Below are 23,102 nucleotides of genomic sequence, written 5' to 3'. Positions count from 1 at the left end.
AGTGGCAATTCAACAAGAGTGCCACACTAACTAGCATTCAGAGGGGCTAGCAAGCACCAGGAGGTCCCTGCTTCTGCTGCAGTGGGATGGGATGGGCCAGCGCAAGCTACAGCTGTCCAGCCCTGAAATAGGATGGCGGACAGCTAATTTATCTCCTGTGCAAAGATAAACAGTGCCTGGGGGCCCTGCAGGGTCAGAAGCTGCCCTGCGCTTCCAGGGAATGGTCTTATTTTTCCAGGAGCACCTCCCTGGTGAGCATGGTGCACTATGTCAAATGCTGCTGAAGTGCCAGGAGCTTAAGAAGCCCTGAGAATCACCAGAGCCATGTGTTGCCCTGATTCTTAAGATTTTCTAAAACCTTCTGAGTTTACATTCTTGTAGAGAATTTTCTCACACAACTTTCTGTAAACAACCTATTGTTTTACATTCCTTCACAGAGGTGGAAAAATTTGATATACTAGTAGTTTGTCCAGTGTCGTTAGAGAAGTAACACATTCACCCTCCAATCCACCGTCACCTTTGGAAAAGTATCAATGTTGGAATCAAAAATAAAACTTCCTCTTTTTTACCTTTACAGTAGCAGCAGCTCACATCGTGCTTTCACGTGTCATATAGTAACAGCCATGGCAGGACAGAGGGTAGTTTCTCAGATGCTCATAGAGAAAATGGAGAGCACAGAAACAGCAGCTTTTCCCTGCTGAGGGAAGTGGTGAAGGGGACAGAGCTCTAGGCCATGGAGCTTGAGAACAAAGTCAGCTCCTGTCAACAGCATGGGCAGTGGCTGTTTTTCCTCAAAATGCTTTGAGGAACAGGAAGGACTTGGCACATGCTGGCTGCCCCTGGCCTCTGCAGCCAGGGGCACCTCCACACAGGTGGCCATGGAGGGGACAGAGCTACCAGGCCTTGCCACCCAACTTCCTGTCATCCCATGCCACCAAAACCCAGTGCAGCAGTAGGAAGTCTCAGTGACAAATTGTTCTGGCTGTGGGATGGGATCAAAGCCACTCCCCTTTCTGTCCCAGTGTTGTGGGGTAATGGTGTTCCCCAGGCATCCATGTAAATCTTGCAGCTGCCCTGGCCAAAAAAAGCCCAAGGAAGAGCGGGTGCCTCCTTCGCCTCCTGGCAAAGTTTCCCTCATAGAGAAAGAAGTCGGGAAAATCTGGCAGACAGGCAGATGGAGGGAGAGGAAGGAAACAAACAGTCTGCAAGGCAGAGAGGTGCTGTGCTCTCGCCTCATTTTACATCCTCGTCTGACATCTGGAGACACACTCGATGATACCCTGGTGCCACAGTTTACCCCACTGCAAGCAGGGACACAGGGCAAGCCAGGAGCATTGAGCCACTCCAGTGACAGAGACATATGGCTTTGTTCCATCTGTGCCAGGAAGCCTCTTTGGACATCCAGGCCACATTACAATTTGACCACTTCAGCCAGGGGCCAGGCACCCACAGCACCTGTCACAGGGATCCCTTCGAAGTCTCAGGCTGAGGGTCACGCTGCTGTGATACCCCAGCCCTTGAGGATGGAATTCAGGGTTCAGCACTTGGAGCTTGCCCCAAACACCCCTTTGTGCCTGCACATGGATTGGTAGCATAAGCATATGCACCCACCTCCCCCAAAAAAGCACGTGTGCACAGGCCTGCCTCTCCTACCCCTCCCAACAGAGGTTGCATACACTAACAGGTGAACACAAGAAACACACACCCCCAAGTTCCCCACAGACATATATACAGCATTTATTATTGTCCCCAAGAGCAAACACACATGTGTGTGCGCACACTGCAGGTGCTCAGCCCTCTGACAGTGCACACGGCTGGGCATACATGCATGCATGGTTACTGCTCCAGGTAATAGACCCAAGTGCCCCACACGCACCACCAGGGCATACAGAACCCTTAAACACCGGGCACACTCCCGTTGGTGCGGGGGCTCCCACACGTTTAATGCACTCACTTCTCCCACTGTACATACACGTGTGGGGGAGGCCCATCCATCCCACTGTACAGATTCAGGCAACGAACACACACACATTCACCTTCTCCCAGCACACACAGGTAACTACACACACACAGACAGGCCCTCTAAAAGGTGTGTGATGGGTGCAGCACCTTCTTACACACGTGTGCACAGAACCATCACACACCCCCTCTCTTCTCACACATCTATGCGGACACAGCCTGCGTATGTGTACACAATCCCATGCACTCCTCCTGTCTATACCCACACATGGACACAGCCTGGGGGTCTCCCAGCCCGCTGCGCCCTGGGTCCCGGTCCCTGCTGCGGCCCGCGCAGAGCGGCTCCGGGCCGGCTACCGGCGGGCTGGCTCTCGGCGGGCCGGTGCGCGGCGATCCCCCGGGGCTGCCGTAAGCCCAGCCCTCCCCGGGTGACACCCTAGACGTGCGCTAGCAAATGGGAGCTGGGAGGGGTGTTGCTATCTGACTGCCACTTGTTGCAAAAAAAAAAAAAAAAAAAAAAAAAAAAAAAAAAAAAAAAAGGAAGAAAGAGAGAAAGAAAGAAAAGAGGGCAAAATCCCACCCACCCTCATCTGCTGCGGAATAAAAGAAATATCGGCGGGCGCGGCGCCATGTGAGCGGCGGGCCGGGGCCGGGACCGGGCGGAGCAGCCGGCCGTGCCCCCCGGGACGGCGGGGCGAGCCCCGGGAGGCGCTCGGAGCCGGCGGCATGGTGGAAAACCCCAGCCTGGCGGCCAAACCCGCCCTGGTGAGGGACGGAGCGCCCGGAGGGGCCCCGGCGACGCGGGGGTGCATGGCGGGAGCGGGGTAGGGACACCCGCGTTGGCCAGGGAGCGGGATCGGGGCTCCCGGTGGGAGGGGCGTCCCGAGAAGACAGGGCGCCCGGTGAGACCTTCCGGCGGGATCGGGACACGGTCCCCGGCAGGGACGGGGAGGTGGAGGGCTCGGTAGGAGAGGGTTCCCCGTCGGGGAGGATGCCTCCGTCGGGACCGGGGAGGAAAGGGGTCCTCGGTAGTACGCGGTTCCCATGGGGAACGCGGGGCGGGAGTCCCACCGAGACAGGGTTCCCCAGCGGGATGGAGGAAGGAGGCTCCTCGGGTCGGACCCGTGTCCGGTAGGAGCGGGGACGGCGTCCTCCGGAGGAGCCGGGATGTGGTACAGGAGGGCCGGGTCCCCGCCGGGGCAGGGTGCTGGGTGGTCCCGGAGGGAGACGAAGCACCTCCGGCGGCGAGAGCCGCTCCCGGCACGGCGACGGTTCCGCGGGCAACTTTTGGGCAAGGCCCCCGGGAGCGGCGGGGAGAGCGGGTGGGGTGGGGGATGCTTCCTCCCGTCCCTCCTCCTCCGGCTCCGGCGGCAGCGCTCAGGCCCTGTGCCCGCAGCCAGCCGCCCCGCCGCGGGGGCCGGGGGCGGCGGGGGGGCTGCGCTTGGCGGCGGTGATGGAGAGCCTGCAGCGGCAGCAGGCGGCCCGCCTGGCCCGCGGCCCCGACGGCGCTCCCCGACGGCTCCCGCTGGAGCCCGGCCCCGGGCCGCCGCCCCCCGCTCCCCGCCGCCGCCCGGCCTCTGGCCCGCGCCCGCCGCTCGCCGCGGCGGGGGACGAGGAGGAGGACGAGGAGGAGGAAGAGGAAGAGGAGGAAGAAGGGGAGCCCCGTGACCCACCACCACCACAGCACCACGAGTGGACCTATGAGGAGCAGTTCAAGCAGGTAAGGAGGCATCGCTGCCCCGCCATCAGCTGATCCCGGCAGGCATCCCCGGTGTCCCCCATGGTCCCCACATTCGGCTTCAGCTTTCCCTGAATGGACAACTCGTTTGCCCCCCACTGCTCGCAAACCTGTCTGCGTCCCACCCTAAATGGGCAACACCATGCCCCAGCCCAGACCCAGCCCAAGTAGATATCCCCCATATCCCCATTAACCCCAGACATTACTGCAATCCCACAGTAGATGAAACCCCAACAGTACTCACCCAGTGCCCCCAGACCTCATCCTCCCCTAAATGGGTACCCCCTGCATGATCTTCACTGCACATCGTCATTATCCTCCGTGCTTCCCGTCTCCCTGCTACCAAGCCCCATTTCAACCCTGCTTCATGACCCCACCTCCTCCGTGTCCCCTGTGCCTGTCCACAGGCCCTGCATCATGATAGGACGTCCAGTGTCCAGACATTTCCCTGTGCCACCCTGATCTGTGCTCCATCCTGGTGCTTTCCATAATGGGTAAAACAGGCTGACCCCTGTCTGCGGAGGTTTTGCAGAGATGAAAAACAGCAAGGGCTCTGGTGTTGGTCACCCCAAGGAGCTGGCAAGCCATGGAGCTGAGTTCTTGTGTCTCTGCAGGGGCCAGGTTGTATTAGAATTGGTCAACGCAGCTCACTGATTTCTTTGTACTGGAAGAAGTAGCACATGCACCCTGTCCCCTCATTCCTGGTGGGTGTAGGGGAGACCTTTTTGCAGCTGAGGACATGAGGAAAGGGCTTCAGGAGCTCATGTAAAGGATGGAAGAAAAGTGTCCCTGTATTTAATGCATGTGGATCTCATCTGAGCTGTGTTGTGCAAGCTCTGGTTTGCACACAGTGGGTACCTCTGCATGCAAGGGTGTGGGCATGGAGAGGGCAGGTTTTTGTTCCCCGTGCGCACAGCTTCCTTGTGGGGGAGAGAGAGGCACAGTGGGCAACAGGGAAGATCTGGTGAGGGGATAGAACAGACAGAGATGTCCCCATACAGCTGTTGTGTGGCTTTTTAGGATGGCACTGCTCAGTGACGGGGGATGAGGGCACTTTGGTCTCATCCAGTTCTGGCAGGAGAGGAAGGGAACAACAGCAGGGACCCAACTTTTGGCTGCTGTAGGGGCGTACTGCTGCCTTTTCTGTTTCAAGTTGCTCAACATGTTGTTATTTTGGGGGGCTAGAGCTCATCCCCTGCCTACAAGGTGGCAGGTAGAGGTGCAGACAGGGCACGGGCAGCACATGACCCCTGGCTGAGATGCCACCAGTGCTGACACTGCCTTGAAGCAGACCGGGGAGGGCCGAGGTGGGTGAACTGCACAGGCCAAACAGCTTGTCCGGGAAGTGTTACATTTCACCCCACTGCACAGAAAAAGGCTGACTGTCCGGTTCCCGGGGTCAGCCAGGAGGTGGAAAGCAGCTCCTCCCTCCCAGGGAGGCTAGGAAAGCATCCCCGGCATTTCTAGTCCTTCGGCCTCCCACCCTGCCCCTGTCTAGGGCTGCCCGCACTCCTTGTGCAGGGCAGGAATGTTGTGAATGGTGGGAGAGGGATGACAGGAGAGGTTGGGGTGCAGGATAAATCCTGCCACAACTTCTCAGGATGAGAGCTGGTTTGTTCCTTATTTACTCTTTTTGGGTTTTTTCAACCCTGATTGGAAAAGTGATGGACCCCTCATCCAGAGACCCACACCTGTGTTTCCCACCTTGTGGTGTGTCCCAGCCAGCCTAGGGAACAACGGGATGTCCTTCTGCAGTTTGGAATAGGCTGCGGTGCCAGCTTGCTTTGGGATCTACAGGGTGACTGTCACTTCTGTCCCTCTCCTGAGATCATGCAGGAGGGGAACATACCCCTGCCTGGGAGGGTCATGTCCCTGCTGAGTCCTCCCCAGGCTGCAGGGCTGTGGCTCACCCAGCCTGGGGAACAGGTTCTCCACTCTCTGCAGGGACTAAGTGGGGAGGGTGGCTGTGCTTTAGCGTTTGGAGGTTTCCCAGGGGCTGGGCTGTGATGCTGTGGGGGAGGTGCGGGGCCAGCATGTGTCTGCTGGAAATCTGCTGGGGCAGTGGCAGTGTGGTTGTGAGGGTCCTGGAGCTCTCCTGGAAAGAGACCCTGTAGTAGCCAGAACTGTATTTTCCACCAGGAATCCCTGCTTGAAACTGCCTAAGCCATTATACCATCACCCAGGGTGGGGTTCATGCTCGGTGCTCTCATCCTCCTGGACTGAGGGCACAGCTAAGTGAACAGAAACCACCAAATCCAGGCTGATGGGCAGAAAGTGGGCAGAGAGAGACTTCCCCATCTCTCTCCAGTGAGGAGGATGCCTTGATGGAAATGGGGTGGGAGGTTGGTGCAGGACCAGCCGGAGAAGGGTTTCCACACAGCACAGTACTGCTAAAAATGGGAGCAGAGGACGAGGTGGTTGTGGCTAAATCCACAGGGTTAACGACAAAATGCTGCTTTGCACAGAGGAGATTTCTGGGGAAATACCTCACTTATATGCTGTAGCTTTATATGCTTCCTGAGGTGCTGGTTTGGGGAGTGGAGGCTGGTGAGACCTTTGCTCTGACTGGGAGGGCTGCTGTAATGTTACAAGGCTCAGCGACCCCTTCACCCCTGCGGCTTGCATCAGCCCCTAGCACTGGTTTGTGTACATTGATAAGGACACATGTGTAGAGACTTGGGCAAAGGTCTGGGAGGTCTCCACACCCAGGGCTGTCAGGCAGACCCAGCCCTGAGATGGGGAGCACCAAGTGGGGTGTGATTATGCATTAGCCATGAACCCCAGCTTCCTTAAGGGCTGGGATGCCTCCAGGTTTTAATTCTTTGGTGCTACATTATGTTTAACTTGGAGGGCACAGGTAAGAGCCTAGCATTTCTGGTGCCAAGCTCAGCTCCATGAATTCAGCTTTTCCCCTAGGGAAACAATACATATAGACAGGGATAGGTGTGCTGGTTTCCTCCAAGTGATAGAAGAAAAGCAGCAGAACCCGGGGCTTTCTTCTCCATTCCCTGGGGTGGGAGGGACTCAAACATCTGGGCTTTGCATCCAGCTCTCTGTTACCAGAGTGTTTGCTGGCAGGAGAATGCCCTCTCTGCCAAGGCCCCTCTGGCATGTGCACAGCCATCTGTGACTGGGGGGATCAGGATCCTCTGAAGCTTCTTCCTCCCTTCCCAGGAGCAGCTGCAGGTGGTGACTCCCAGCCAGCCCATTAGGAACTCCAGGGTGTCTGGTAGCCTCAGTGGTTAATTTGGGGATGGTTCGTTTTGCCAGCAGCTGTTTACCATTATCCTCAGCCTAACCCTGGAGTGGCTGTTCCTCCTGCCTTGCCTGTCCCTGATGCCAGGAGTTGCCTCTTACACCCACCCATCTGTCTTTAACATACATTTAGGGAGGGCTTGCCAACTGTGAATTTGTGCACTCACATCTTAGAGCCTGAAGGTGTTTGTTCCCCTGTAGACAAGGACCTCCTAGTGCCACAGAGGGTCATCCCAAAATGAGTGGTGTACACCTTCCTACATCTGTCCCTATTGCTTTCTCCTGTGGTGTTGTCCCTGGGGATGGAGGAAATAGAGTCAGAAATGTTCAGGGAATGGATGTGGCTTAGGAGGAGGACTCTGAGGAGAGGGTAGTGGTCTCCATGCCACAGTCCCATCCTCACCGTCAGTGCATCTTCAACCTAAGGGCAGGACCAAGGGCTCCTAGGGCTCATTTAGAGGGTGTCTGGTTACACTGCAGAGGCAGGGAGGGACAGATGGATGCAGTGTCTTTGCTCCTGTCCATGTCTGCCTGGAGACTTTTCTCCAGTGAACCTGTGAGCAGAGCTGTGCCCCTAATCTGGGACCACCTGCAGTGGGGAGGTGGCATTAGCAGTAAGGGTCAGTGTGCCAGTCCCTGGAGTTTCAACAGCTCTAGCAACCCAGCAGCAGTGGAGGGCACAGGACAGGACAGGGGGGCTGCTGTGGTGTGGCTGGAAGGGCAAACAGAGGTGTTCTAGAGGTGTGTGTGCCCACAGACCAACCTGAGTGTGTGCACCTGCATAAATGCACACGTAAGTATGGGGGTACGTGTGTGTAAGTGGACCCACATGAGTGCCCCTGTGTGTAGTGATTCTTGGGAGGCCCTGTGTGTCTGTATGGATCCACAGGAGTGTGCAGAGTGTGTGTGAACCCATGGAAGTGCTGGAATGTGTTTATGGATCTGTATGAGCATGTAGGTGTGCATGGATCCATATGACTGTAGGTGTGTGTATGGTACCGTGTGTGTGTGTGCCCACATGAGTCTGAACATACCCATGTGCATGTGCAGGCACACATGGAGTGTCCCAGTGTGTTTAGGCATCTGCATACCTGTACCAGTGTCACAATCTTGGAATTACATGGACCCACGGGTACTTGAGGCAGGATTTGAGGGCTGAGCTCCCTCCAAGGCTGCCTCTTACCCAGCCCACAGTACTGAGCAGTCCTGGTGGTGCCAGTCACCCACTCCAATTGCTGTCCCCAGGGCACTTCCTGGCCCCACTGGAGTCTGTGGGATGCTCAGAGCCTCAGAAGCTGCCATAACACTATCTTCCAGATGGGGCTCAAAGGGTTTGGGAATGGGGCTCCAAAAAGGAGTTAAAACCTAGTTGAGGGTGTGAGAATACCCTCACTGTGGAGGGGAGAGGAGCACTGTCAGGAGCTCACACTGTGGCTGCTTCCAGCTCCTTCCCCAGCTACCTCCCTGAAATCAGAGGCCAGTTGAGTCTTTGGGGAGGATGCACCCCCTCATCAACTTGGGCTTCCAATAATCAACCAATTGGGTTAATAATGGAGGTAAATCTCCTGTGCTGCCAGCCAGCTGGGCAGGGCTGCAGACGGAAGGTTGGATCTGAGGTGGTGGACTCTGGTCTCAAGGAGATGGATGGATGGATGGATGGATGGATGGATGGATGGATGGATGGATGGATGGATGGACGGATGGCTGTGTACAAGGACTGTGTGTGTATGTGAAGAATGTGTAGTGATGCCTAAGTGTGGACAGGGTCTGTGCAGAGCAGGAGCACATACAAGGACTGTGTGAGTGTGCTTGTTGGGGCTGCTTGTCCAGGGTGAGGGTGCACAAGGAGAGCATGCACACGTGTGTGCATCTGCAGAGCAAGCTGCAGTGTGCAAGAAAATGCAGAGGGTGAGCAGACTCTTATGTGGGGGGCTCTGGAAGCCTGTCCCATGGGTGCCTGCACAGGGCATCTACTGGAGATGCCTCTGTTGGTGAGGCTGTGTTCTCCATCATGGATCCAGAGACATCCCATGTCTGTGGGAGGGAAGAGTGAGGCCCAGATGCTCTTTCTGCTCAGACACACAGCTCTTCCAGTAACTGACACGGGGGCTGGGGTTGCTTTCACAGGGTGTGGTTCGGGGTGGCCACCAACCTTTCAGTCTACATTGTCCCTTCAGAGAAATTGCAGGAAGGGGATTGGGCCAGAGGTGCATAGTGGAGAAGGGAATTGAACAGCCCATGCACATGCCAAGCATGCACACAGTCCCCCCAGCAGCCCCTCGTACTCACAGCCCCACAGCAGCTGTTTGCGTGTGCAGACCTGATGTGTGCTAGAGCATGTCCTGTGTGCTCACCCATACAAGTACCATGGGGGTGCGTGTGCATGGCCCTTGGGGACACCTGGGGTGGTGCTGGTCATGGGCAGGGTGCCATGGCTCCAGTCACCTAGTAAGGGATTGAAGGGGAAGGGTGTCCCACGACTTCAGTCACCCATGGCGGGGGAGGACAAGAATTGAGGGGGAGGCAGACATGGAGAGGAAAGCAAGGATGGAGGAGGAGGCAGTGGTGTAGCAAGTGCCGCTGGGTCAGGGAGGTTAACCTGAACAAACCCGCTCATTGACACCCTGCCTGCTCAGCCATGAAAGAGTAACAAGGGGCTGATCATGGGAGATGTACGTTCCCCAGGAGCCGGGACCACCTCTCCTGTGCCACAGCCCCTAGATGGGACAAGGGGCCACGAAGGGTGCCCATGGCAGCACCACACAGCCATGAGCACCATGTTTCCTCTGGCTCCAGCCTGTGGGGGAGCCATGCCAGCACCCCCTGCCTCAGTTTCCCCTCCTGCAAAGTGTGTTAAGCAGAAGGCTGGGGACCCTCTGAGCACCCCATGTCATGCTAGGGCCAGGCTGTGGGTGGGGGGCTGCCATCCCAAGGCCAGTGCTTGCCAGACAACCTTGCACGGGGCTGGGTTAATGTTTGCAGCAGGCAGCCCTCCCGGGACCAGCTGTGGCGGGAAGGGGTTTTAATGACCTGCCGGATCTGCCGCATTATCAGCGCTGATTAAACCTGCCTGCTCTATAAAGCGCCGTTAAATATTAAGCATGATGTAAGGCTTTGAGGGGGAACCACAGCGTTGGGAGAGGTCCCCAGACACAGGTGTCCGGCCGCGCTAGTGGGGTGACTGCTGAGGTTGGCAGTGCTGGGATGAGTGAGCACCCCGCACCGCTCAGGGCTGTGGGGTCAGGGGAGCAGTGTCCCCTGGCGAGCCAGCACTGCCTTCGAATGCAGCCGGCCGTCCCGGCAAAGCCGTCCCGTAACCATTAACTTATTAACAACTGGTGGGAGAGGCAAGTGGTGGCTTGCAAGGTCAGGGGGTGGTTTGTGCCTGGCGGGGATTGAACTGCCCCTCAGCTCTGGCAATGGGGATATGGGGGGAGGGACCTGCAAACCCTTAGTTTGTTGTGTGTGTCCCATGGCAGGGAAGACTCTAATTGTGGATACTGTTGGGATCCCTGAATCCCAGTGTGCTCAGGGCTGTGCCTCAACTGGGAATGGCCAGATCCTGTCATTATCTGCAGGGTAAAATGAGGCATGCCAGCACAATGCAGGGGAGGACACACCAGTGTCTGGGTGCTTGGTTGTGCGTCAACCATCTTCCTTGGAAAAGATCTCAGAGTCAACAGTCAAGCTCCAGAGAGGTGCAGTGACTCCAAAACAGTGCATCAGCAGTCAGCCACCCGTGGTGTGTAGCTGGGGGTGCAGGGAGGTGAGCATTACCTGGGCGCGCTGCGTGAAGAGTGGCCAGATGGAAAAATTAGCAGTGTGGCTAATCAATGTGGTGGATATTAAGCACCTCAGGGTTGGGGGGTTTGCATGGTGGGGGGGAGCTGAGCAGGGTCTAGGATCGATACAGCTCATATTAAGTGGATTAAATCCTGGCTGCTGATCTGAGCCCTCACTACCAGCAGGAGGTGGCAGCTGAGCAGCGAGTGTGGGGGTCCCACTGAGATCACTTCTCTTGGCGGCAGGGCCCAGGGAGGACTGTGTGGGGACTCACCAGACCAAGGAAAGCTGAAATGCCTGGTGGGTGGCTTAGCACTTCATCACATCCTTCCTCTGTCTAGTGTGTCAGCTAGGCTAAGGAGTCTCAGGGACCCAAGCTTCATCTCTAGAAGCCTTCCTGGCTCCAGGAAAGTCATGCCCTGGGTGAATGAGTGGTGCTAACAATGTTACTTAATCATGGGGAGGAGGAGGAAGTATAAGGCCTATTCATGTCTTGTTAATAAACCATGTTCGACCCGCTGACCTTTAACCTGCCTGACAAGCCCCGTTATCCCCATCCCTTAAGGAATATAGATGTCACCATGACAATGGGATGACAGGAGGGAGCAGGTCCCAAAGCTGCACCCAGCATGGGGTGTGGGATGAGGACACACTGAACTAGCCCTGCACAAGCACCCAGGCCGGCAATGCCAGGTGGAGGTGGGATGCTGCAGGGGTTCCAAGGCCAGTGGGGTGGCCAAGCATGGATGAGTGCCCGAGGCCAGCAGAGCAGGGCTGCGCTGCACACTGGCGGGGTATTGATCCTGGGGCTTGACAGTTTAATACTTCCGTTTATAGAGGAATATAGTTACATCGATGGCGTTAAATGAGTTACTAATTATATCAATACAAACACGATTAAAAGGGTCCTTGCTCATAGGTCACCACAAGCAGGAGCCGCTGGTTGTTTTGCACAACTGCCCCTGGGCAAGGCTCAGACCACTGCTCCAAGGCACATGTCTGGGGGGATGCTCTGGGGCAGTGTGTGCCCTGTGGGGTCAGGGGTGCCCATCCATATCATGTGGATGGGCACATCCATGTGCCTGTCCGGGGTTGTGCATGCATGTGTGGGACAGTACATCCCTTTCTGGAGTTCTGTGATCCTGTTTGGGGCTCTCTGTGCCCCTATGGGGTTGAGGATGCATGTACAGGGTTTGCATGTTTATATATGGGGTTGTGTATGTCTGGGGTTGTGCATGTCTGTTTGGGGTTGTGCATGCATGTATGGAGCTCTGCTCATTTGGGGCTGTGCATGCCCAGCTGGGATCTGTGTGTGCCTGTCAGGGCTGTGCATGCCTGTCTAGAGTTGTGTGTTCCATTCTGGTGTTGTACATGCCTGTCCAGGGTTGTGAGTGCCTGTCCAGAATTGTGTATGTATATATGGGGTTGTGAATGCCTGTCTGGTTTTGTGTGTTCCAGTCTTAGGTTGTGGGTGCATGTACAGTGATGCGCATGTTTCATCTAGGGCTGTGCACGCATATTTGGAGTGTGTGTCCATGATGTATGTATGGGACTGTGGATGCTCCTGCAGTTCTGCTGCATGCCCATGGAAGTCTGGGCACACTCCAGACTGCTGTACATGACCATGGAAGGCTGTGCACATCCAGATCTGGCTGTGTATGTCTGTGTAGGGATTGTGCCACTGTGGGTTGTGTGTGCCTGTGCATCACAGGCTTGTGCACGCTCCTGTGATGTTCTATGTGTCCCTGTGGGGCTGTGCATATTTATGCAAGGTTGTACAGGATTGTAGGTGCCCATTCCACCTTCTGTGTGGCACTAGGGGGGATCTGTGTCCCTCTACAGAGTTGTGCCTATGCTTATGCGGAGCTGTGCAATGCCCATGAGGGGATGTGCATGCTCCTGTGGGGTTGTGTCAACCCATACAAGGATGTGCATACTTGTGGGATTGTGCAAGCCTAGGCATATTGTGCATGCCTGTGTAGGGTTGTATATGCTCTCATGGGCTTGTGCACCCCCATGTGGGACTGTGACAGCCCATGTGGCGTTATGTACACCCAGGTGATGCATGTGTCCCTGCACAGAAACTGTGTGTGACCCAGAAGACCTCTTGTCCAGCCTGGGCATCCCCAAATCACAGAATCACAGAATAATGAGGCTGAAAGACACCTCTAAGATCATCAAGTCCAACCAATGCCCTAACACCTCAACTAGACTATAGCACCAAGTGCCATGTCCAGTCTTTTTTTAAACACATCTAGAGATGGTGATTCTACCACCTCCCTTGGAAGACAAATCTCATGGAACACCCTGTGCATCCCAGGCATACCCAAGGTCTATGCTGGCTTGTCACAAGTTACTCAGCTCAGCTCTCATCTCCACTTAAAAGCTGACCTTTGCTCCCTGTTTGATGTACTGTGTTTTTGCATCTTAGTGCCCCACAGATAAAAGGTTAGAGGTTAATAAACAGTGGAAAAATAGAACCTGGCCCTTGAAGGTCACACCTGTTTTGGGGGCTGGAGTCAGTAGCAGCCCACTCTAGGTGGAATCCTGCCTGCATCCATGGGAGGAGAAATACAAGTGGCACCCAGGGCAGAGGTGTGTGGGTGCTGAAGCCCATCCACTAGATGACCCTCGGGAAGGCCATGGCTTCACCTTGCAGTGGAATGAGTGGTAGTTGCCAGTTCTGGGGTTTTGCCCCCTCTTTGACAAACCAGATGTCAGGGGATTGACAAGCCAGATGTCAAAGCACTTAGTGTGGAGGCCTTCCAGAAGCAGGGACTGGCAGGAAAATGCAGGCAAAGCCTGGCTGACACAGCCTTCCTGGGGCAGAAATCAAAGCAGCCTCCTGGAGCTCTGCTCAGAGTCTGACCTAGTTACTGTAATCAATGGCTCTGGGACCTCCTGGAAAAGAGCAGGCAATGGGGAGGGGGCACAGAGTGAGGCAGGGAACACTGTGGTGGAGAGGGACACAATACTGGCACCTGGGGTCAGGGCATTCCAAGAGCACCCAGCTGCAAGGAGGGGATAGGTAAGTGGGGTCCAGAGAGCAGGGAAGCAGTGCAGAGGGAGCTCCATGGAGCCCAGCAGTCAGCACCTGTGTGTAGGGTGAGAGTCTGGCAACTGTACCCCTAGACAAAGATAGGAACAGACAGTTAGCACTGATCTGTATCTGACAAGGGACAGGCAGCTGGCACCTGCCATTTAGACAAGGGACTGTGTTAGGTGTGCCTGTTCAGTGGTGGGGTCTCTAGAAGCATCCTCACATCCCTGTAGGTCCCCAGATTCCCCCATCCCTACATCCCCACATCTCCATGTCCCCAAAGTCTCTACACCCCATATCCCTACATTCTCATGTCCCTGTATTCATGTGTCCCCATTGCATCCCTACATCACCCCAACTCCATGTCTCCCGGGTCCCTGCAGCCTCACATCCCTACATTCCCGTATCTCTGTGTTCATGTGTCCCCATGGCATCCACCCCCATCCCCACATCCCCGTGTGCCTGCAGCCTGACGACCCTTAAGCACAGCTCTCTTTATCTGTCTGGTGAATGATGTTCTGTGTGGAGCGGGGGTGTGCTCCCTTTCTATTGTTTTTTAACAGCCTTTCCCAGCACAATTGTTTTCTAAACGACTCTATTTTGTGCCTGACTTTGTTTTCCAGCTTGCATTTCTTTGTATACGTTTTGGAAATCCATTCTGGACTGCTGAGTTTTGTTTCTTTTCAATGGCTTTAAATTCTTACCGGGCTTGCTGGGAGGAATTGGTGTCTATAGTGTCTTCGATTGGTGCTAATTTTTCCTTCATGTGCTCTGACTTTTACTGCTGGGCCATCGATCTGGCAGGCTCCAATTTGTCATGGTCACTCAGGCACTGTGCTGGAATCAGGAGAGCCCAGACCTTCACACGAAGCCGGCACTTGGTGTCCCTGGTGTAGGGGCTGCACTCGCCTCCCCAGTGCTGGCCTTCAGCTCAGGCTGTGTCCCTGTGTCCAGGCCCTCCAGCACACATAAGTATCCTCACAGCCACATGTTTGTGTCTGTGTAATCCTGTGCACTTGGCAGACCTGGCACTTGCATCTCCCTTGATGGTAGCCAGTGCCATGGTCAAGCCAACTTTTCCTTCCCAAGTATGGGATCATCCCCCACTGTTCAGATAGGCCTGTGTCCCTGTGAGGGATGAGGGCTGATGAGGATGCTGATCCCATGCTGGGGCTTGGGGAACAGCAACACTTGGCAGTGCCAGAGCAGAGCTGAGTATCCTGGTCGTGGGTGGGGCTTGGGTTTTGCTGATGCCTCGGGCTGTGATTCTTGCATCTAATAGGGTGATGGCCAGGACAAACTGAGGCACAGACCCAGCGTCCCTGCAAGAAAGATTGAAAATTGTGATCTGTGGAGAGCCTGTCCAGACCCAAGGCACAAGGAGAGCCCACACCCATGCAGAGGGTGTGTTAGGGGATTCTGTTATTGGTGCACAAAGAACCTCTTGTTGCTGGCAAAGCAGGCAGGTGGGGCCAGGGGTGATGAGGGCTTCTGGCACAGGCATTGTTTGACCCCAGGCACTGCTCCCTCCCCATTCTCACCTGCATGTGCTGGAAGCACTGACCCTTCTCTCTCTCCTGCCTCCAGCTGTATGAACTGGATGAAGACCCAAAACGCAAGGAGTTCCTGGATGACCTCTTTGGCTTCATGCAGAAGAGAGGTAAAGGTGGGTGGCTGGGGTGGGTGCCACTGCCATTGCTGCCTCAGCTGCTGGTGGGGGGTTCATAGTGTGTTGCTCTGAGGCTCTGAGCTGCCCCAGGTCTCTGCAAATCCCTCAGGCAGCTCCTGTGGTGCTCCCCGTGGGCCTCCCCTGTCACCCCAAGCTGGGGCAGCTGTCCATGCGGATATCCCAGATATCCCGTGCCCATTAGCGATGCCTAGCAGGGATGCCCACTGGAAACACCTGGTGGGGATGTCCATTAACATACCCCTTGGTGACAAGCATTAGCAACACCCGTTAATGTCCATTAGCAATTTTCAGGACTTTTTAGGCATGCCCGATGGGAATGCCCTTGGTAGTGCCCTTTGGGACTCCCTGTTAGCAGCACCTAGTGACGATGCCCACAGTCAGCACCTCTCAGCAATGCCTGTGATTTGCGGGATGGGGCCAGCAATCCGGGCTGCACCCGGGCACACAGGGGTTAAGGGCTCACCAGCCAACCCATCCTCATCGGAAATCTTTGCTATCGGCATGGGGAGCCGAGCCAGCTCCTGGGGACTCGATAAATGCTTTAACCTTCGCCCTCCCCGGCCAGGCCTTCGACAATTAAAAGTTGCCGAGTGCGGGCGGGCGTGTGGCCGGCCGTATTAATTAGAGCCTTTTGCTGGTGTGTAGATTAATGAACAAGCCGCTCAATAGCCAGTAAACCCCAGGCAGAGGTTAATGCCAAGCTAATTAACGGGGAAAGGCTGAGCGGGGTGCAGGAGCTTTGGGGCTGGCTGTGCATGGGGTGAGGAGGGGCAGAGGGAGGCAGTCACCTGAACGCCCTGCCCATCGGAAGGGTAGTGAGAGTCCCCACCTGGCTGTGGGGCTGCAGAGATTGACTTTTGGGCTGGGCTGGGACACCACAAACTTGTTGCAGTCATGGGTGTGTGGTGAGTGGCTGGCACGGCCACAGGACTCTCACTGGGGCCAGCTGTAGGATGTGGATGGGCTGGGTACTGCCCCATGGGTGCCCCCTGGCCCTGGTGCAGAGCTGTGGGGAGTGAATGGGAGCATCAGCACTGCCTCAGCCCTCCAGCATCCATCAGCTACAAGATTCATGGGCTGTTCTGCAGCTTCATTATCTCTCTCTCCAGAGCTAATTAACTCCCTCGCTATTGGGGCTGGGGCTAATTAAGTAAGTGCCTGCTGGTGTGGGGAGGAGGGAGGGAGTCTAATGCTTCCCTGATAGTGCTGCTCCACATCTTTCTGTGTCTGCATGTCCCACTCTTGTGCCCTCCATCCCTTCTGTCCTGCCTGCCCTCTGAGTGGGTGCCATCCCTCTGGGGAGGGCAGGCAGGGTCTGGGTGCACAGGTGCAGGTGTGCAGGGATTGGTGTGTATTAACCTTTTGTAGGAGACAGAGATTTTGGACTGGGATAGCAAAGAGAAAGGCTGAGGGGCAAGGACAGCATCCCAGGGGTCATCAAGAGCTGGGTAAGAAGCGGTACCTGAGAACCACTGCAGGTGCAGCTGGGGCACCCAGAGGTGCATGGGCTGGGGACTGTGACACCCAGTCTGTGTCCTAGGAGGTCTCCAGGAGTGGGTTGATGTCCACAGGGTGAGCCCTGCTTAAAGGGACTGCATCCCACCTGCTGTCAGGACAGTATCAGCACTGACATTTGTCAGCAGAATGAGAAAGTTGTAGGGCTGAAAAATGGGTTGGGAGACAGACCTTCTGAGGCCACCCTATGGCACAAGGACACAGCTGGCCCTGGTGGCTCATGGAGGTGTTACAACCACTGCCATCAGGTACGGGGTACAGGCAGTGGGGCAGCTCATAGGCATTCCCCAACTTCTGTGGCACTTCAAAGGCAGTAATCAGGAACAGAAGAGGGCTTTTTCTGCATTTGCTTACTGGGGTCTGCAGGTTCCTCCCCCATTTCACCACCAAGCTGAGTGCCCTGCTGATAACACGGGGCTATTAATCAATCAAAGCGGTAATTGCAGCACCACAATGGCTGCATCACTTCCCTGGGCTATTGTGCCCTTCGCCCTGCTGGGGCTGGGGCCATTACTTTGTGGGGTTGCAGACAGGTGCCTTTGTCAGGGGGACAGGCATCGGCCACACAGCCTGCACAGCCCTGAGATTAATGGCAAGGCACTTTACTAAGCCACTAAGGCTGGAGAGGAGAGGGCAGGGGAGGGGAAGGGAGGGGAGGAGAGGAGAGGAGAGAAATCCATGGGCCATTGGCTGGGGGCTGAGACCCTGAGAACTCATTGTTTGGGGGTGAGGAAGAGCCCTCAAACTGGCCCCCTCGAGGTGATGGGTCTTGTGCCAGCAGCCCTGAGCAGGGCTGGTGAGCTACTGACAGCAGTTGTCAAGTCAATATCTCTGCCTTTCTCCCAGGAGGATAAACTCCTCTCCCCCTTCCCGACCTGGTGAACAACACAGACACACACAAAAAAAAAAAAGTTAAATGAACTCTGTAAAAGAATAAAAAGAGCTCATTTTTCAGGCTTATGTGAAGAAGCCAAGCCAATATCAGGGCCATAAATTAGGGATGCTGGAGGATGGCGGTGAATGACAGCTTCGTTTGAGGGGCGAAGTGCAGTCGTGACAGCTTCCCTTGGACAAATAGATGGCTTTCCAATACTGCCTGTGCCCCGCCACTTCGCAGGAAGAATAAATACGGGGTGGAATGCCACAGGACGGGACAGGGTGGGATGGGATGTGATGCTTGTCCCTCCTCTGCCCAGCTTCCAGCGAATGCCCAGACCATCGTCCCAAGGAGGCATGGAGCACAGCAAGGCTGTGAGGTTATTTGGGGCTGCTGAAAAAGTGGGGAGGGTTTTTTAGCTAAACTTGGTGGCTGTAGAGACCATGTTGATCTATATTGGGCTCACAGAACCCTGCTGAACCCATGTTCCCTTGCCCTGTAGCCTCATAGAGTAGGATGGTGGTGGGTTACCAGGGGTCAGGGTCCCTGCTGAGAGCAGTTGAAGAGGATTTGGGGTCATATTCCTTGAAGCAGGGCACTGAAGTCCTTTAAGCAAAGGAAACTTCTGGAGCCATCTGTAGGATTAAGAGGTTTTTCAGAAACTCTTTGGAAGAGTCTGGAGCTGGAAGAGAAAACCTCTCCATAGAGAGATGGTAGGGTGAGCCCTCCCAGAAGGGTATGGGGGTCATCCCTGTTCAGAAATGTTATAGGATGGGTCTCTTTTTAAAGTGTAGATGGAGTCTCTCTTTATTGGGCTCTGAAAGAGTACTACAGAGTGAATAATTTTAGGATGCTCTGCGAGTTTTCATAGACTGATGCTGTACAGATAGCTCTGAGAACTGTAGGGTGGAAGCTTTATCTAAGGGTGCCTGGAGGCATGATTTTGTCCATCCCACTGATGCTCCATATCCCAGAAGAGAGCATACGCAGCCACACTAACAGCTCCGTCAAAGGTGACTCTCTGCCAGCATGCTGGGGTCTCACCTGCTTTTTGGCACGGTTCTACTCTCCCAGGCAGCCTGGGTCCTAGCTGCCCCCCAGGTGCCCATGGGTGTTCACATGGGCATGGAGAGATAAGACTCCCATTGTAGGTACCTGCATTGTTGGGCATTGTGGCATTGTTGGGAGGGTGGGGGCTGTGATCCCAGGTACAAAGGGCGCCTGTGGGCAGCCCCCCACACCCTCTCACACCTTCTTCTGTCTCCTGTGTGCCTCTGGAAGGAACACCAGTGAACCGCATCCCTATCATGGCCAAGCAAGTGCTGGACTTGTATACACTGTACCAGCTGGTGACAGACAAGGGTGGCCTGGTCGAAGTCATCAACAAGAAGATCTGGCGGGAGATCACCAAGGGCCTCAACCTACCTACCTCCATCACCAGCGCTGCCTTCACCCTCCGCACACAGTGAGTGCCTGGCAGCATGGCAGGTGGGGGACACCTCTCCTGGGATACCTGCTGGCTCAGATGCCCCAGAGCCCTGGATGGGTCTGACATGGAGTACCACAAAAGTGGTTGGAGGACTCTGCTCCTTCCCAAGGGCTCTTTGCTCAGCACAGGGCTGGCTGGGAGGTGCACGGCTGTGGATTTCCTCCTGGCTCTCTCCCTGTGCAGATACATGAAGTACCTGTATCCTTACGAATGTGAGAAGCGGGCGCTCAGCTCTCCCGGAGAGCTCCAAGCTGCTATTGACAGCAACCGTCGGGAGGGACGGAGGCAGACCTTTGGCACAGCACTCTTCAACTACTCGCCAGCCAGCACCCCAACCCTGCTGGGCACCCCCAAAATGCCTCTGCCAGCTCTTAGCATCTCCACACACAGCTGTGGCCAGCTCAGCCAAATGCACAGCGTTAAGAAAGGTGGGTGAGGATCCCATCCTCCCAGAGATGGACATTGCTGTAGCAGCAGGGATGTTCCCTCTCTCTTCTTGTCCTTTTTTCTTGGGGAAAATAGGAACCATGTTGTTCTTTTAGTCCCTTTCAGGGAGTAAAATGACTGTATTTTCACTGTTTTTGGAGAAGGACCAAGCCCAGATGTTGGGAGTGGTGGCCTACCCTGCACCATTGCTGGTGAGGTGGAGTTGGTACCAGTGGGTGGTGATGAGGGACCTATTGAGCTCTCTTGGTCATTGCAGAGGATGGAATGCTGGCAGCATCAGTGCCTGGGCGCATCACTATCCCTGTGGGACTGGCTGGCCACCATCTCACAGCAGCCCAAGCAGCAGCTGCCTCACAGGCAGTGGTGCTGGAGCAGCTGCGGGAAAAGCTGGAGACAGGGGAGCCCCCAGAGAAGAAGGTGGCCCTGACAGCGGAGGAGCAGCAGCGGCTGGTGCAACATGCGCTTCAGCACAACCTCCTGGCCATGGCCTCCCAGTTCCCCATGAACATCAAGATCTCCAACCGAGGTAAAGAGATGGAGCAACTCGGCCTTGGTCATCCCCTTCCGTGTCACCCAAGGTGGGAGTAGCAGCAGCCACTGGAGAAGAGTATGGATGCCCAGAGGGACTGCATCCCGGCTTATCTGACTCGGACAGGTTCTTGTTTCTGTTTCGCTTAACACTCATATTGGTATTTCCTTTCCCCAGATGACAGACAGGAGACCGCATTGAACCTGTCCACCAACAGCATTAGCAGTATCAACATGTCAATAGAAATAAATGGAGTTGTCTACACAGGTAAATAGAAGGGCCGCTTGGCCCGTGTAATTGCGGCCGGGAAATCCAATAACTTATAGCCACTGCCTGGCCAGCAAGTCCTTCCTTCAATCTGATGTCTTTACTATAAAATCCATCGTAATGAAGTGGCAGGGCTTGGGGAGAGGGGGCAGGAGGAGGGGGGGGTGGACAAGGATGGAAATTGGCCCAAAGCAGGTGCTAGCAATGAAAGGCTAAAGTAGAGGGTGAATAGATGGACAGATGGACAGACTCTGGCTGAGAAGTGACCCTGCGTCTAGGGTCATTCCACACCCCAGGGTCCTGGAGTCAGGGCATGGACTGGGGGTCACTGCTATGCTTGTGTGCCCAGAAGGTCTCTGGTTGGGTGTGGGAATTGGGTGATTGCAGAGCTTTGTGCAGGGAAAGATGTGCTTTGGTGCTTTGGTGGAGCAGAGGATCCTTTGGGGTGCCAATGTGCACCAGCCTGGCTAAGCAGCCCATCCCATGCCCCCCAGATCCATGCCTGTCCTGCTGAGACATCCTACAATTAAAATCAATGGCTTTGCCTTCAGAACTTAAATATTTAACGAATGGGAAAGGTCAGGGCTAAGCATCATGTGGGGCTGCCAGCCAAATGGGCCCTGGGCCACCCCACAGGCTGTCCCATGCAGGGAAGGATGACTAGGTTGGGGAGACAACACAGCTGATGAGAGGGGACTTAAGCCCCCATGAGTCTGGGTTCCGCACTCCCTAGCCTGGGTGCTGGGGGCCAGGTGAGCTGATCCTCCAGCCCTGGGCTTGCTTTAACTGGCTTATTCTTGTCCCACAGGTGTCCTGTTTGCCCGCCGGCCCTCAGCCACCCTGGCACCTGGTGGAGGGAGCACCCAAACCCGTCCAAACCCCATGCCTGCCCCAAACCCCCTGCTCCCAGCCTCCTCCCAAAGCCACACTCCCACTAGCTCCTCTCCGTAAGGCAGATGTGCCCCCACCCTGAAAGCAGCTGGGGATGCCCAGAGTCTGGGGTCTGAACTGTGGGACCCACTGGGCCACCAGGGTTGGATGGGGGACCCAAAGGTGCCTCTTGCTGCAATACTGAGCTGTGGCCATGCAAGGCTGTGAACACCCACGCAGGCCCTTTTATCCCTTATCCCCATGTGTGCCATCTGACAGACACGCGCGCGCACACACACACACACACACACACACACAAGTTTCTTCCAAGTCACCACCCCCAGGTGACCCTCCCATACATCTGCTGCCCTGATGCCTGGGGGACCCCTGGGACCTGCATGCTGCATCCCCTACATCCTGCAGCCCCTACCCCACCTCAGTGCACACACTGCTGCCCCTGTACACGCCTCAATGCATTCACTGTATTCCCTGCACACGCCCTTGGTGCCCACTTTACCTCTCCATACACACCCTCCGTGCAGCCATGATATGCTGCAGCCCCTGTAAATTGTAGCCCCTATACTCTGCAGCCCCGATATATATACTGCACCCCCTACCCACTGCAGACGCCCCTACCCAGTCCTCCTGTGCTGCCTGGGCTTGCTGTCCCTGCCCTGAGATACCCCCAGGGTGGTGGCATCTGAGCCCCCCAGGTCCTCAGCTCAGGGGGATCACCCTGGGGGGGGGCAAATAATGGGGATATTGGTGGGAATGGTGGGGGTGAAGCTTATTGGGGTGTGGCTGGGGTAGGGGGTTTATGTCGGGGTGGGTTTTTTTGGTGGGGGAGGGCAGGGTTGCCCAGTAGAGCCCCCACCACCACCACCACCAAAGACTGCTTGGGTGCCAGGGTCTCCAGATGGGTGACAGGGAGACAGAGGGCACTCTGAACTACCTCGTTGGGGCTGGGCGGGCGCCTCCTCCACCCACGTGTACCCCAGGGTGCCAAAGCAGGTGAGTGTGGAGCAACGCTCACCTCTACCTCAGCACGGGGGGCTCGGCGGCGCTGGCCTGCTCCCCGCACTCCCACCGCAACCACGCGACTCCATGTATCTATTAAAGGAAATTAACTCCTGAACCAAAACGGTGCTGAGGGTTGTGTGCAGGGCATGGTGCCACCCACCGAGCCCCGGGGCCCAGATGGAGGTGCAGGACATCCCAACAGCCTGTGATACCCTGGGGTAACACCTGCAGTGCCTGAGGTTTCACAGCCCAACTCATGCTTGCCTCCAGCTCAGGTTCTGGGAACTCTGAGTTGCAAACAAGTGCCCTATGCCCACAAGAGCTCGCAGACGTGGGCTGGATCAGACAGGTCACCAGTTTCAGCTGTGCCAGCCAGGCTGTCCATGAGCCTGGCTGAGCCCCCATGAGCACTCAGTGGCAGCTCACCCATGAGTGGAGATCCGATTAGGCTGCCCTGTGCAGGAAAGGAAACATGACACTGGAGCTGCTGAGACCATGTCCATGGGGGTGTCAGTTTGGACCTGGTAAGATGCCAGGAGTGATGCGCCAACCTGGCACATGAGCAGTGCCCACAGAGGACACAGGTGACCATGGTGGAGCTGGGAGGCACACACATATGTGGG

At 55.9% G+C, this 23,102-nt stretch overlaps 1 protein-coding gene across 2 annotated transcripts; it reads left to right on the top strand.

Annotated features, from left to right (window-relative positions):
• The first annotated feature begins 3,350 nt into the window (after nucleotides 1-3,350).
• Nucleotides 3,351-22,600, top strand: ARID3C (AT-rich interaction domain 3C). 2 transcript variants are annotated; one of them, XM_085567343.1, is made up of 7 exons: nucleotides 3,351-3,679; nucleotides 15,363-15,441; nucleotides 19,139-19,322; nucleotides 19,530-19,774; nucleotides 20,050-20,319; nucleotides 20,500-20,589; nucleotides 21,398-22,600. In XM_085567343.1, the coding sequence occupies exons 1-7, from the start codon at nucleotides 3,413-3,415 to the stop codon at nucleotides 21,538-21,540; spliced, it is 1,278 nt and encodes a 425-aa protein (XP_085423469.1). In that variant the 5' UTR covers nucleotides 3,351-3,412; the 3' UTR covers nucleotides 21,541-22,600. The 2 variants fall into 2 exon arrangements, with proteins under 2 accessions (XP_085423469.1, XP_031363170.1); XM_031507310.3 differs by having other exon boundaries at nucleotides 3,354-3,679; nucleotides 15,363-15,435.
• The last annotated feature ends 502 nt before the right edge of the window (nucleotides 22,601-23,102 follow it).

This window comes from Lonchura striata, chromosome Z (assembly GCF_050655825.1).
Source record: "Lonchura striata isolate lonStrDom1 chromosome Z, ASM5065582v1, whole genome shotgun sequence".
Taxonomy (NCBI): Eukaryota; Metazoa; Chordata; class Aves; order Passeriformes; family Estrildidae; genus Lonchura; species Lonchura striata.
Note: the sequence above shows the minus strand (reverse complement) of the source record. Positions and strands in the feature narration are given on the sequence as shown.